General features: G+C 39.6%; 1 protein-coding gene across 1 annotated transcript; it reads right to left on the minus strand.

Annotated features, from left to right (window-relative positions):
• Nucleotides 1-5,695: 5,695 nt before the first annotated feature.
• Nucleotides 5,696-15,034, minus strand: LOC113449981 (uncharacterized). The gene is made up of 2 exons (XM_026721118.2): nucleotides 14,831-15,034; nucleotides 5,696-7,216 (listed from the first exon to the last, which is right to left on the minus strand). The coding sequence occupies exons 1-2, from the start codon at nucleotides 14,883-14,885 to the stop codon at nucleotides 6,021-6,023; spliced, it is 1,251 nt and encodes a 416-aa protein (XP_026576903.2). The 5' UTR covers nucleotides 14,886-15,034; the 3' UTR covers nucleotides 5,696-6,020.
• Between the last annotated feature and the right edge of the window lie 455 nt (nucleotides 15,035-15,489).

The following is a 15,489-nucleotide window of genomic DNA, read 5'->3' on the forward strand; positions in this document are numbered from 1 at the left end:
CAGCCCTGGTCACATGATGCCACTCCTTCCTCTTGAACTGTACTGCTGGGAGACCGAGTTTCCTGGCGGTCTATCTCATGGTTGTCTCAAAGGTGCTTTGTTTTTAAAGGCAACTGGCCTTTTTTTTTTTTTGCTAAAGTCCAGTTGCCTTCTGGAAAAAAAAGCACTTTTGGGATGAGTTCCCTGACATTTGATTCACAGTGATATTAAGGTGGAGAAACCTGTGCTTTCTTTTCCAGGGATACCGTGTCAGACACTGATGGACCTTCAGATATTAATTTACAATTCTCAGAAGTTCCAGCCATTATAGCTAATGAGGAGGAATGATGCGAATTGTAGTTCAAGAACATCGCTGCAGCATTGTTTAGCACGGTGGAGGTTGTGCTTCCCCAGCTGTTACCCAAATTAAGTGGGATGCCCTTTTGTTGGCCATAGGGATTATTTTATGTTAAAACTGCTCAATAAAGAGTAAAGTGGGTATAATTAATTTTGCCACGGGCCATTATAGTTATTATTATGCATCATGTCTAGTGAAAAGGACATGATAGCAATGTTCCAATATTTGAGGGACTGCCACAAAGTTCGCATCCAGTTTTTGGTCACCACATTACAAAAAAGATGTTGAGACTTTGGAAAAAGTGCAAAGAACAACAAGTAAGACGATTAAGGGCTTGGAGATAAAAACATGAGTGGTTGCAAGAATTGGGAATGGTCAATCTAGAGGAAAAGAAGGACTAGGGTGGACATGATAGCAATGTTCCAGTATTTGAGGGGCTGCCACAAAGAAGCGGGGATCAACTTATTTTCTGAAGCACCAAAACAAGAAATAAGACAAGAAACAAAGGATGGAAACAAATCAAGGAGACAAGCAACCCAGAAGTAAGGAGAACAATAAAATCAGTGGAAGGGTTTGCCTTTAGGTGCTCTATCACTGTTAAGGAGAGACTGGACAGGCATTTGCCTGAAATGGTATAGGCTTTCCTGCTTGAGCAGGGGGTTGGACTAGAAGACCTCCAAGGTCCCCTTCCAACTGTATTGTTTTGTTATATTGCAAGTATTTAAGATAATTAAATTGAAGGGACTGAATGATCAAAAGATACCACATATCAAGATATACAAAATAAGACAAAGATTAATTAGGAGATAAGACTCATAATAATCTCATGGTCATGTAGGATCCTCTGAATATAAATATTTGGAGTTCCAAAGGAACTTAATTAAAAAAAAATGTCATGCTTCCTATGAGAATTGGGGCTTGTGAGAATATGGGGCTTTTAAAGAAAAGTAATGTAAGTTGTATAATACTACATCAGAGATGCTATAGAAGGATTTAATGCATTTGATTATCTGAAACACTTTCCACTGAAACTTTTTTTGTAAACTTTGATGAAAAGAATATTTTTTAAAATTTTCATAAACCTGATGCACTGCAGACAAAACTTGAGGCTGTATGAAATTACATTTTTAATGAGCTGTTATTGAGAAACACTGATGAAAGCATATGATTAACAATAAATCTTAAACACCATCAGTACAAAATTAATAAAATGCACTAGGGCAAATATTCTATACACAGCCTTTTACTCAATTGTTATTCAAGAGTAACACTAAGGAACTTACTTAACGTACAAAGGACAGGAATGTTTCTATTGTTCTCTATGAAAAGAGCCAGCATAAATGAAAACAAGGCTTTTAAACAATCTTTGATTTCAGACAATTTTTTGATGCCCTATTTGGTGAGTTTTAAGTTAAGAGCTATCATGGCAAGTAAAGCAATGTTTTAAATTTAACATTGCTCTTCAAATTTGTTGTAGAAATTGTTTTATCTTATATTCTAACCAGTGGTGGGATTCAATTTTTTTTACTATCGATTTTGTGGGCATGGCTTGATGGGTGTGGCAGGGGAAGGATACTGTAAAACCTCTAGTCAGAAGTGGTATTTGCTGGTTCTCAGAACTACTAAAAATTTCTGCTTCCGGTTCTCCAGAACTGGTCAGGACCTGCTGAATACTACCTCTGATTCTAACTCAGTTTTTGGTATGCTATTTCCCCATGAGTGCCAGTTTGGTATAGTAGTGAAAGCATCACTACTGAGACTAAGTTCTAGTTTCATGGCTCCTGCCTTAGATACAAAGCCAACTGGATGATCTTGGGCCAGCCACCTACTCTCAACCCTAGGAAGGAGGCAATGGTAAATCACTTCAGAAAAACCCAAGAAAACCATACAGAGTTGACCAGTCTCCAAGAATTGGACACGACTGAAAGGAAAAAAAAAGTATTTCCCATGATGTAGAGTTTTGGAATAACTGGGCTACATCAACTTATTGTTTTGACCCTGTGGGCAATAACATTTTCTTAAAAATTGAGAATGGATTGACATAGAAAAATTGGATGAATGACTTCTAAGAATTGTGCAAGATGTGATGCGAATAATTCATGAAATAGAAGAATGCAGGAGGAATTAGTTAAAGCTTTGAAACCATCCAAAGAGATCTACAGATAGTCCTCAACTTACAATTCATTTAGTGCCTGTTCAAAGTTACAACACTAAAAAGGAAGTGACTTATCATCTTTTTTCACACTTACGATCGTTGCAGCATTCCTATGGTCATGTGAAAACAAGACATTTCTTGACACAGATGTTAACTGAATTGCTGCAGTTGATAAAATTAGTAACCTGGTTTTTAAGTGAATCTGGTTTCGCTATTGACTTTGCTTGTCAGAAGTTCCCAAAAGGGGATCTTGTGACAGTAGGACACAGCAACGGTCATAAGTATGAACCAGTGGCCAAGCATCTGAACTTTGATCACGTGATCATGGGGATGCTGCAACGACTGTGTGAAAAACAGTCATAAGTCACATTTTCCAGTGCTGTTGTAACTTTTTCCAGTCACTAAATTAACAGTTATAAATAAAAAACTACCTGTATTTGTCATACCCCTAGGATTTTCAAGGCTTTTGTTCTACTGTTTAGATGGTTCTCAACGTATGACTCTTAAGTCTGGCCGGTTGTTAAAAGGTCACAAGACTGCGCTCAATTTTACGACTTTTTGTGAGGTGGTTGTTAAGTGGATATGGTGGTCATAAAGCAAGCCATCTATTGTGAAGTGAATCCACTGCCCACAATGGGAGTATTTTTTGCTGAAATCTGGAAGTAAATGCCAGTTTCTAGCACCCCCCCCCCTATAAATCCAGGCCATGTGACCGCAATGAAGGGCCTGGCTATCAGAACTTCAGATCTGGGTTATAAGCACCCCTGGGGCCTGCCCATTAAGCAGTCATAAATTGAGGACTACCTGCCTTCTTTCTGCCCGAATCCATGAAACTCACAATTCACACTACCTTGCAAATATCCCTCCCGTCGATTTTGTTTCGAAAAAGAGTGTGACTTCACCACTGGTATGATTCTCCTGCCCTAACATGCAACTGTCACAATGAAGCAATCAAGCTGAAAACTGGGCTATTCCAACATTGTCACATAGTACTAGGACCAGATCACACCCTATTTTCAAACATGTTATCTGATAGGGGAAATTCAGTCTCAGTGATTGAAACACTAGTTTCTGTGGAAACGACTAAATTACAGGTATGTGTATCAGATAGGCTTCTGGGTTATTTAACTGTAGAATAGCATTCAGATTCATTTTGTTTTCATCCTGGCTCTTACAAATGGAGTTCTGAAGCTAATTCAGGAATATTGACTAAAAAAATACCACCCAAATTTGTCAATGATCTGATGACTTAATTAATGAGACACTCATATGTGACTTTTGGAGTTCAGTACTTCATCGACTGTTCACTTCTTGAGATGAGTTCATAAGATGTCATAGGTCACCACTAACAATGGTTCCTCCTGTCCATGGTTTTTGTAGTAGAGGGTACACAGAGCTTGAAATGAATCCGGTACAAGTCATCAACAGAAAAAGTGAGCAATCCTAGAATTCTGAGCAGTTACACCTCTAAAAAGATAGGTCTGTTCCATAATGATAAAAGGGCATTTAGAAGTTTTTACAATTATTCTAAAATCCAGTCAATAGTCAAAATGTCTCAGTTCTCAGATAGAATTTTACAGTCTTGACAGTGAAAGGAATTCCTTTGAATAAGAACTGGTAGACGCATCAGTATGGAGTTTTAAATCATTTTGTAGTTTTCTTGTAGTTATCATAAACATATCATCTGAATAATGTCAACATTAAACTTCTTTAAAGGGTTAATAGATGTTTTCTAGATAATACTGTGGTTAGCTCAATGAAAAAACATCAAAGTACAATTTTACCTTTACTTCGGATTAAAAAAACACAAAAAACCCAAGGAAAATAATCCAGAAAATAAATTCTACTATGATTTCCTTGGCTATAGAGTATAAACAAAAAAACCCAAGATCCTTAGAAAATCCTTTTGCTTTTCCTCAGAGCAGATGGGAAACTGAAACTCCACGTCATGAGCTGCATGGTAGCAAAAAAACAAAGTTAAGCAAAGTAATTAGCTTTGAGTTTCATATACCAGATAAAATAAACTTGCTCCATGTTGTGTCCGAAAGGTGCTTTTTTCAGGAGGCAACTGGATTTTCTTGTTTTTCTTTGAAGAGGTTTCACTTTTCATCCAAGAATCTTCTTCAGCTCTGACAGAATGGGGAATGGAAGGATTTACATTCCTTACAGACAGCTGTTCATTTGCATCCTTTTAAATGGTTGTTGAAGTACTCCCACACCATTGAAAGAGTGTCCATCCCAAATTGTATAGCTAAGAGACGATTCTCAATTTGGGATGAACACTCTTTGAATAGTGTGGGGGGTAGCAATGAATTTCCAGAGAAAAAAAATGCGGACTATAGGAACCAGGAGCACTACTCAAGTAGCCATAAGGACACTGATAAACCTCCAAGTGGCCTCAACGACCCTCTAAAAGGATGCAAATGACCAGCTGTCTGTTAGGAACATAAATCTTTCCATTCCCCACTATCCAGTCAGAGCTGAAGAACCTTCTTGGATGAGAAGGGAAACATCTTCAAAAGAAAAAACAAAAATCCAGTTGCCTCCTGAAAAAGCACCTTTGGGACAACCACAAGTTGGATGACAGAGAATCTCTACAGATTCTTATGTTGTGTTAGTTAATATATAGGTAGTCCTTGACTTACAACCATAATTGGGACTGGAACTTCTATTTTTAACCAATGTAGTTGTTAAATGAATTATGTGACCACTCCCCATTTTACAACCATTTTTGCCAGAGTTGTTATGCAAATTATGCATTCATTTGGCAAATCTGTCTTCTCTCATTGATTTTACTCGTCAGCAGTCAGCTGGGAAAGTTGCAGAATGGCAATCACTTTAACACCGGGAACACGGCAACTATGTTAAATAAATGCTTGTTGCCAAGAACCTGAGTTGTAATCACATCACTGTGGGAACGCTGTAATTAATCATCTTTTATTCAGCACCATCGTAACTTCAGGGACTACCTGGAATAAGATGTCAAGTTGTTAGCTCTTACCAACTATTGTAAACTGGCTATAATGGGAGCCTTCCGAAATGACATGGCCTCTCTCACAGGGACATTCAAGTAGTCCTCGACTTACAACAATGCATTTAGTAAAAATTCAAAGTGCCTAGTGACCATTTGAAGTTATTACATGAAAAAATTGACTTGTGACCATTTTTCACAATTACGACTGTTGTAGCAAGACCAAAGTACTAGACCAAAGTAGTATTTTTTTAGTTGACACCACCGTGTTACTAACTTACCAACTGCAGTGATTCACTTAACAACTGTGGTGAGCAAGATCATTAAATGGGGCAAAATTCATTTAACTTGTCTTGCTTAGCAACAGTCATTTTGGGCTCGATAGTGGTTTTACATCAAGGACTATCTTTGTAAGTTGGAGCACTTCAGAAATTGCTTGAATCATTCAACAAAAGATGCTATTCTAGGGATCAACCATATTTGGCAACGATTCTGCCTCTGACTGGGAGTAGCCCCCTGGGACTTAAAGGCTAGCCACTGGGCCCTGGGGTTACACCCTAGGAGAGTAGCATATTAACACTGGTCCCCAAGTTAAGGACAGAAACCTGCTCTTCCCCTGGGTGGACGTGGGCCAGGTGACGGGGAAACTGCTGCTTGTATCGGAAAGTTTTCCCACAGGCCGAGCAGGCGTAAGGCTTCTCCCCTGTATGGATCCTCTGGTGTTTGACCAGTTTGGAGTTGACATAGAAGCCTCGGCCACACTGGGGACACTTGTAGGGTTTTTCCCCAGTGTGGATCCTCTGGTGCTCGATCAGAGACGAGCTTTGGGAGAAGCACTTCCCGCACTCCTCACACCGGTAGGGACGTTCTCCAGTGTGGACGCGGTTGTGTGAGACAAGGTGGGTCTTCTTCTTGAAGCGCTTCCCGCAGAGTGGGCAGGGGAAGGGCTTTTCCCCCGAGTGTGTGCGCTCATGCTTCAGCAGGTTGGAGCTGAGCGAGAAGCGCTTCCCGCAGAGGGTGCAGCTGTACGGTTTCTCGCCGGAGTGGGTGCGCAAGTGCTTCACCAGGTTGGAGGTGCGGCTGAAGGCCTTCCCGCACTCCCGGCAGGGGAAGGGGGTCTCTCCTGTGTGGGTGCGTTGGTGCTCGGTCAGGGCAGAGCTGCGGCTGAAGCCCCGTCCGCATTCGGGACAGGCGAAGGGCTTCTCACCCGTGTGGATCCTCTGATGGCCCATCAGGGTGGAGCTCTGGGAGAATCGTTTTCCGCACACATTGCACACAAAGGGCCTCTCGCCTGTGTGAATTCTCTGGTGCTCAATGAGCACGGAGCTCTGCGAGAAACACTTTCCACACTCCGTGCAGTGGAAGGGCTTGTTCACCACCTTCTGGGGTGGGGAGGGCAGAAGAGGAGGTGGCGGTTCCAGAATTCCCAGGAGGTTGATGAAACCTGGCGGATCCTGGGAAACCTCTTTTGTCCGGCGTCTTCTCACCTGGCTTCTCCACCTCTGGTCTTCCACCTTGGCTTGGTTTTGGCAATCCTCAGCTCTTGAATAGCTATTGGGGACATCAAGCTCTGCCTGCTCTTTCTCACCTGCATTAAGAACACCTCTTGGTCTCCCTTCTCTCTCTAGGCTCTCCAGCATTAATGCTCTCTGCTCCAGGCTCAGAGTGGCTTCTAGGTCCTGCTTCTCTAGCCTTCCTTCTGGTGCTTCCTTCTTGGGATCTTCCATCTCAAGAAGACTTCCAACCCCAACACCTGCAGAGAGTAGGAAAAAAGAGTACAGGTAGTTCTCAACTTGCAACATTCATTTAGCAACTGTTCGAAATTACAACGGCACAGAACAAAGTGACTTACGACCAGTTTTCACACTAAATAACCATTGCAGCATCCCCATGGTCACGTGCAAGGGTGGAATTCTACTGGTTCTGACCAGTTCTATAGAACCCCTTGTTAACTTTCTAAGCAGTTCGGAGAACCGGTAGTTAGAAGCAATTTCCTTTTGTTTTTTTTCCACCCTTATTACATTCTTGCCAGAATGCCTAGACTTCTTATCTCCGGATCTTCTGAGGCTTGACTTTCTTAAAGGGGAAGGGTTGTTTTAAGATTTTTACACTGCTGTTGGGAGAAAATGCTTCCCTGGACAATCAGCACTTTGAAGAAATAATTGAATAATGAAGCAAAGCTGTCAGAAAAAAGCTTTTAATGACAGGAAACCAAGATGAATGACATTCAGCGAGGCAGCTAGAAAGATAAACATTCAATCGTGAGTTTATAAACCCTTTCTGAGTTTTGGTCTAAAACTGGTTTTTGGTGAAGGTTAATTCTGTGCTTGGCGACATTTAATCCTATGTTTATTGATGGGATAATTTTCTCTATTCAGCTTCAACAAGCAATAGCTACTGTTGTGATTTAATTATTTGTATTGTGTTTGAATTTTTCCCTGCCTCATAGTTTCTTTTCCTATCTGGGGAGGGGGTCTTCCTTCATTGCTTTAGTGGTATCTGGCACTGTCCTTTTGGGGTGTACTTCCAAGAGGCAGGATGTAAGCTTGGCACTGATTTTTTTTATTGCCTTTCGGGGGTGGGGGGCATGTGACCTTTCCTTAAATTTGGATGATTTCCTGAGGATATCTTGTGAGGTGAGACCAGCTGGTGTATTTAATTGGTGCAAATGGATCTAAGGATTGTTTCACTTTATGAGCAAGAGTTGGCTGCTGATAGTTATCAATGCATTTTAACTACTTTAATTCCTCAAGGTGATCTGGAACCCTGCCTCATCTGTAACTCCGGCTTGCAGGTATTTTTAATCTAATGACTAGTATTTAGGGCAGCTTTTTGCAAGCAAAGAAGCTTTTTGTATTTTTGTACAGGTAATCCTTGACTTACAACAATTCATTTAGTGACCATTCAAAGGTACAATGGCACTGAAAAAGTGACTTATGACCATTTTTATACTTATGACCATTGCAGCATCCCCACTGTCATGGGAGGCCAGGCGAGGAGAAAGGACATGAGTGATGTTGAGTTGGCCACGCCCACCTAGTCACATGACCACCAAGCTACACTTGCCACCTAAGCCACGCTCACAGAACCAGCTGTTAAAAAAATGAATCCCACCCCTGGTGACGTGATCAAAATTCGGATACTGGGCAACTGCCATGTACAGGTAGTCCTAAACTTATGACCACAATTGAGCCCAACATTTATGTTACAAAGTGAGAAATTTGTTAAGTGAATTTTGCCCCATTTTATGACTTCTTATCAAAGTTGTTAAGTGAATCATTGCAGTTGTTAAATTAATAATATGGTTGTTAAGTGAATCTGCTTCCCCATTGACTTTCCTTGTCAGAAGGTCACAAAAGTGGATCACACGACCTCAGGACACTGCAACCATCATAAATGTAAGTCAGTTGTCAAGCATCCAAATGTAAATCACGTAACTGTGGGATGCTGCCATGGTCATAAGTGTGATAAATGGTCATCAGTCACTTTTTTAATGCCATTGTAACTTTGAACGGTCACTAAACAAACTGTTGTAAGTCAGACTACCTGTATTTATGTCAGTTGCACTGTCCTGGAGTCATGTGATCCCATTTATAACTCTGTCAGCTGGCTTCTGACATGCAAAGTCAATGGGGAAGCCAGGTTGGCTTAGTGACTGCATGATTCACTTAACAACTGCACACATCCCTTTAACAACTGCGGCAAAAAGGTCATAAAATGACCTGTCTTGCTGTTGTAAGTCAAGGGCTACCGGTATATAGATATCCCTTTCTCCTAACTGGAGCCATTTTTTGCATGGAAAATAATCTCGTATCCAAAACAGGTGTCTATGATGTACTTGCTGCCTTGACACACAGGGAGCTTGCCATTCAAATCTTCCACTCCAGTATTCATTGGCCAAATCCCATAGTGTTCCTAAATAGGGGCCTATTTGGGAGGAGGGTAGACTGAGGCCTCTCTTTTTAAGACACAAGGAATGCTAGAACAACCTTCAGAAAGCTGTTGTCCCCAGATATGATTGGCTGCATTTCCATAACACCAGCCAGTATGGCTAGTGGCTCAGATGCCTGAAGATTATGGATGTTGTATCTGTGGAGTCCTTGGTGCTCTTTGAGCTTGGTGGCTTTCTTACAGACAATTCATTACAAATTTCATTAAAATAAATGAAATTTCATTTCATTATCAGTATCCTCATAGCAGAGTTCCAATATCTGAGGAGTTGCCAAAAATAAGTGTGGGTCAATCTATTTTTCAAAGCACCTGAAGGCAGGTCAAGAAGCAATGGATGGAAACTAATCCAGGAAAAAAACTAACCTAGAACTAAGGAGAAATTTCCTGACAGCTAGAGCAATTAGTCAGTGGAACAACTTGCCTCCAGAAATTGTAAATGCTCCAATGCTGGAGGTTTTTAAGCAGAGATTGGACAACCATTTGTCTGAAATGGTACAAGATTTCCTGCTTGAGCATGGGATTAGACTAGAAGAACTCCAAGGTCCCTTCTAACTGTTATTCTATTATTCTGCACCAATGATGTTATCTAAGTAGGTAATTAAATGTCTGCAAGAAAACACCAAGATCAGAGAGCATTTAAGGACCACACAGTTCGACTTCCGGTTGCTCGTTGTCAGAGTCGGAGCGGAATCTGCAATTGTGCAGTTTCACTCTGAGCTCACTTGTTGGAGGGTCCTGATTGGAACCTGAACCGCCCTAGAGGGGTGGTGAAGAAAGGGGGGATTGCTTGGAGGGTTAAGGGGAGCCGCATCTCCCCTCCCTGACAAGAAAAACCCCTTCCAGAGACAAGTTGCAGCGGTGGTCTAAAATGGCCACCATGAAGATGGGAAGCAGTCCGGGAAACTAAGACTGTGCTGGAACAGTGAAGTAGTGAGCAGAATGTGAACCAGGCGAAAAACATGGACTTTAAGGTACCTAGGAATTAAGAAACAAAGAACTATTTAGGAGGAAAGTGTGTAGAGGCAGCAACCAGAGAGAGTGGGAAGGAAATTGAAATTTATAAAATTGGCTTGAACTGTTGCAACCAATTAACTTGGAGGAGAAAATTCAGAGGAAAATATTTGACCACAAAAGGCTTGGAAATTAAGTTGGATAACTATTGGACTTTTGGCACTAAATAGGGATAAGTAAATGCTGGAATTGAATGTGTTGAAAAGAAATAATAGCTAATAATTGAAACTAGTGAATTTAACAAAAGTTATATAATAAAAAAAGGAAAGAGTGAAAGAAAGAGTGTAATGTGGAAACAGAACTAAGAGCGCCACCTAATGGTACAGGAAAAAATTCTGTGACTCTTTGAAAAGTGCTTGGTCTTTTTAAAAAATTGGACTTTGGAACTTAAAAGAAAATAAGAGAAACTCCATTATAATAAAATGAAATAAAAATCCTGAAAAGTGATACCAGAATATTACAAGGGGAAAGATACTTGAAAAAACCATCCGATGACTTTGGCAAAAAGTTGGAAAAGGACCTAACAGAAGATCTGGAAACAAAGACTTATGAACTTTGATTGCTGAAAATAAATACAGAAGATGCTGGTTGAAATGACATACTGGATTTTTGGATTGGGTACATTTATTAAGGAAGAAGGGGAAAAAAGGAGCAGGCACAATGAGGGAATTATTTGTTGAAATAAGACTGGATTTATAAGATATGAAGGAAATGATGAGTCTGGAAATGTGCAGCAATATATTACAGAAACTAGAATTGGCGATTCAGCTTGAAGAAGAACAAAGAGAACCAAAGGGGGAGGAATTAAACAAAGAGGAAACCAGTTTTGAAGATCAAGGGGAGCACCGATCATTTAAGCAGGGCGAAAAAAGATTAAAAATTAAAAATTTGTGGTTTGATGTGACAATGAAAGGGGGAATGGTTTGGAAAATGAAACAAAGGAAAGGGAAAAAGCAGAAGAAGGAAGTATAGAAGAAATATCGAGAGAGGGAGGGGGATAAAATGAATAATTGGAATGAAAAATGGAGGGAAATAATAATGGGAAAAAAGGGAATTAAGAGAAAGGACCAGAAAATAAAGAGAAACAGGAAGCAGACAAGAATGAAACAAAAAATTACATTGTTAAGAGGGTGAGAAACAGTGGTGAGATTCAAATATTTTTGACACCGGTTCGGTGGGTGTGGGTTGGTGGGCCCTGCTTTGCACGCGTGCACACACTTTGCGTGCACGCGCACGCCAAACACGTACTTGGTGCAGGTGCAGAGGCATTCTGATTCACCTCCTGCAAGCCTGCACGATCCTGGTCACTTCAGCAGCTGCCGTGTGGCACTTTTCTGTGGCGCGCAAAGCAGCTGCACTTCAAATTCAGAGGATGGGAGCCCAGATGGGCAGGTGGGCTCAACAGCAGAGCAGCAGAGAGAACTGTTTTAGTCTCTGCTGCTCATCGCTACTACCAGCTTGTCAGAACCAGGCCAAACTGGTAGAATACCACCACTGAGAGAGAATGGGTAAAAAAGGATAGGAAAGGAGATTCCGCAAGGTAATCTGTTGTGATATATAAGAATAAGTATTGAAAATAGATAAGATTAGAACTGATATTGTTTTTTCCCCTCTTTTCTTCTTCTTTTTAAGGATTATCCCTGTATTAGGTATGGAATTTAATGAAATAAATATGGAAATGGGAATTAACAATAAGAATATTATATGTTAATTGATAATCACCAATGTATAAAACTATGGGAATCATTATGGAAATATTAATATCAGTTTCTATAATTAATTGATTAGACTAATATTTTTGCAATGTATAGATGATCTATAAGGTGATTGAGAAAATACTATGCGGAAGTTGATTTAAAACATGTGTATATCTGATATGTAGTAGATAGGAAAATATTATTAAAGTAGAATGGTGGTAAGCTCGAATTATCAACTAAATGGGAGAAGTTTTAGAACTAATAGAATAAGGATTGGTAAAATTGCACATACGACAGATAAAGGTAATATGGGTAATGAATATAGAAATGAGACAAGAATTTTAGATAATATTGTAAAGTAAGATATGAGACTATCCTAAGAAAAATGAAATAAGATATGAACTGAAATTGGATAAAATAAGCTTAATGAACTTAATATCAATAAGTAATAATGTGATAGGGAATTGAATAAATAAGATGAATAAGTAACTATGGTCATGTTTGTATTGAGATGTAAAAACCTGGAACCACAATGCTTGCCAAAAGAGAGGGTTTTTTAATTTAAAAAATAAAAAATAAAAGAAGAAATTGAATAATGAAATTATCATATATGTTTAGATAATATGATGATTGGCACTAGAAGAAAGTATTGAAATATTGAATGATTAGACAATGAAGGATTATAATTTAATGCAAATATATATATCAAGAGATATGATTAATGTTATTATTTTTGTTTGCACTAAAATATATGATGCATAGATGCCACACTGTTTATATATTGATGTGTATATGCAGATTAAAATAAAAAAATAACCTTGATTTTCAAAAAAAGGACCATACAGTTCAATCCTGGGCTACAAATATTCTTGTCAAGTTTCCAAATGATGAAACAATTCAAAAAGAAATATGCAAAGTCCATCTTCCAAAACAAATTTATTTTATTTAGGTAAGCATCAAATTGGCAAAGTCTGTTGTAATTCCGGATCTGACACAAACCGGAATTACATCACATAATATTAATATTAGAAACAACCCACAAAAGTCACATTCCTCAATAAAAGGAAATCAACAATGCTTGATGTCTTCAAATTCCACATCCAGTTCTCAGCAGGGAAAGTCTCCGTTCCCACGGGAAGGAAAATCATTTAATCAAAACAATCCTCACTATCTATTCATTCCTCCCACTTTAAGAATGTGGCCAGCCCCAAACCCCTCCCCGTTACACAAGTAAAGAGAAAGGAAAGGAATATATGATTAAAATATAGAGCTGAATAAAATGGCTACACATGTCAATTTTGGGCTCGACAATTCTCTTCTATTGCTCCCATAATCTTTTTACAAATCTACATATTTTTTGTCAATTGTAGAAAGCACAAGGCTGCAGACTGTCAGACAGGGAATCTTGTAACTAAGAATCCAATGTAGGAATCCTTCATTAGGAGCAGAAAATAGAATTACGGAAGGTACATCTCAAACTGGTGGCCGGATGTGTCATGTGTAGACCATGACCATCCCAGCTCCATGAATGGCAAAAATATTGCAATACGTGCAATTGCAATGTGATGCCGCAAGTTTGACACCCGTGTTCTACAGTAAACAGAAGTCAGTGTGTGGCATCATTTTGCTACCATCTTATATTAGCCAATCTAATTTTTGGGGCCTGTACAACAGAGTGAACTGCTGCATTTCATGCCAGGCTGACATGTCATGTTGTGGCTCAGTGCATCATGCTATCAAGAGCTATGAAATTCAGGTCATCTGTAGCTGAAGGCAGCTGCCACCTGGCCTTAAGATGTTGATTGGGTTGGTTGAAAGCGAATGCAAGATGAGCACTGAGCCTGCAGAATTTAATTTATGGGGCTTGGAAAAAAAGCACTTAGTATAGCAATTAAACAAGCAGATGCTAAGAACCATTCCTGAATCTTTTTAGCATAGTGCAGCAACAGGGATAGGTTTCAAAAGAAAAATTTGCAAATTTTGAAGAGCTGCATCTTTGCAATTCCAGGCATGCTGGAGCCTTGGGCAACAAAACAATCTACTTAAATGTTTTCCTGTGTTCAGGTTTTCTAACTGGCCAATTGCTCTTCCACTGTGGTACAAAGACTGTATAAAGAAAGAATTCTAACCCCACACCAAGAGTATAAATTTAAAATATATTATAAATTAATTAATCTGCTGCCTGTCGCCTTTGTTTAAAACACTCAAGTTTTAAAATATCTCTTCCATCTCCATTGTTTCATTTCCTCATTTCTCAATACTCCCCAAAATGCCTTCCTGAAGTTCCTGTCGACTATAGAGCTTAAAACCTCCTAGATAACACTGAGATGCATATTATTCTGATTTCCACTTTCCTGACTTTTTCAAGACTGCATCAAGTTTTCAAGCTGCACATAACCAGCCCGAAGAATAGAGTCCCATATTAAATAATAATAATAATAATAATAATAATAATAATAATAATAATAATAATAATAATAATAATAATAATAATAATAATAATAATAATAATCTTGCATGATTAAGATACTAATAAATTGCACCAGCCTGCTCGGAGTTTTTGCCTTGCAAAAACAAGATAGGTGCTCTTAAAACTGATCTGTTATTTTCAGAAGTTACGATTTCGTCTAAAATGAGCAGCTTCTGGCTGTTTTCTCCGCTCCTCTTCTAATGGCTTCAGGCTCATTAGATGAGATCTTTCTTCCTACCTTTGTCTCTGGATTCCTCCCTTTCCTCCGTCCCTCCTAAAGGCTCCTCTTCCATCTTAAGACCGCCCTCGTATCCTAGAAAATGGATTTTGCGAAATCCTTACACTTTTGCTTTTCGTTTCCTAAGGCGCAATCAAGAGCAGTTGCAAAACACCAGGCAGTTATAACAATCCTGCGGCTTGCAAATTGGTTATGCCGAAGGATAAGAGGGAACCCAGTGATGACGTCATATCCTTGAAGTTCCCATGATGCAGGGGGGAATTAGAGAGGGACGGGGGAGAATCTTGGGGGCAGTTGCTAGGATACCAAAGGATACCAAGAAAAGGACCTAAGGGGGAGGGGTGAAACGAGGACTTTACTTCGGTTACATTAGGAAGGATGAGAACAGCCCCTCCCTTCCACCCTTTTTTTCCTTTTCTTTTCATACAACTGGCAGAAATTCAACAGAAGAATTTACACGGCACAGCTTCGTGGAGGAAATCTGCCTACCTCCATACCCTGCCTGTTTTTGCAGCTGTCAGAAACAAAGTATCGAAAAATAAATGTGTCCTTTTAGAATGTGGGGGAATTTTAAGAATCTGCAGAATCTTAAAAGTTTTGGAGACTTTAATGTGTCTTGCTTGAATAGAGGAATGGACAGACCCAAATCTCTGCACTGC

This window comes from Pseudonaja textilis, chromosome Z, assembly GCF_049901715.1.
Source record: "Pseudonaja textilis isolate UNSWEBS1 chromosome Z, rPseTex1.2, whole genome shotgun sequence".
NCBI lineage: Eukaryota > Metazoa > Chordata > Lepidosauria > Squamata > Elapidae > Pseudonaja > Pseudonaja textilis.

Coding starts and splice junctions, on each gene's coding strand:
- LOC113449981 (XM_026721118.2), bottom strand. CDS start 14,885: ATGGAAGAGGAGCCTTTAGGAGGGACGGAGGAAAGGGAGGAATCCAGA. Junction 7,217..14,830: donor GGAGGAATCCAGAGACAAAG/GTAGGAAGAAAG, acceptor TACTCTCTGCAG/GTGTTGGGGTTGGAAGTCTT.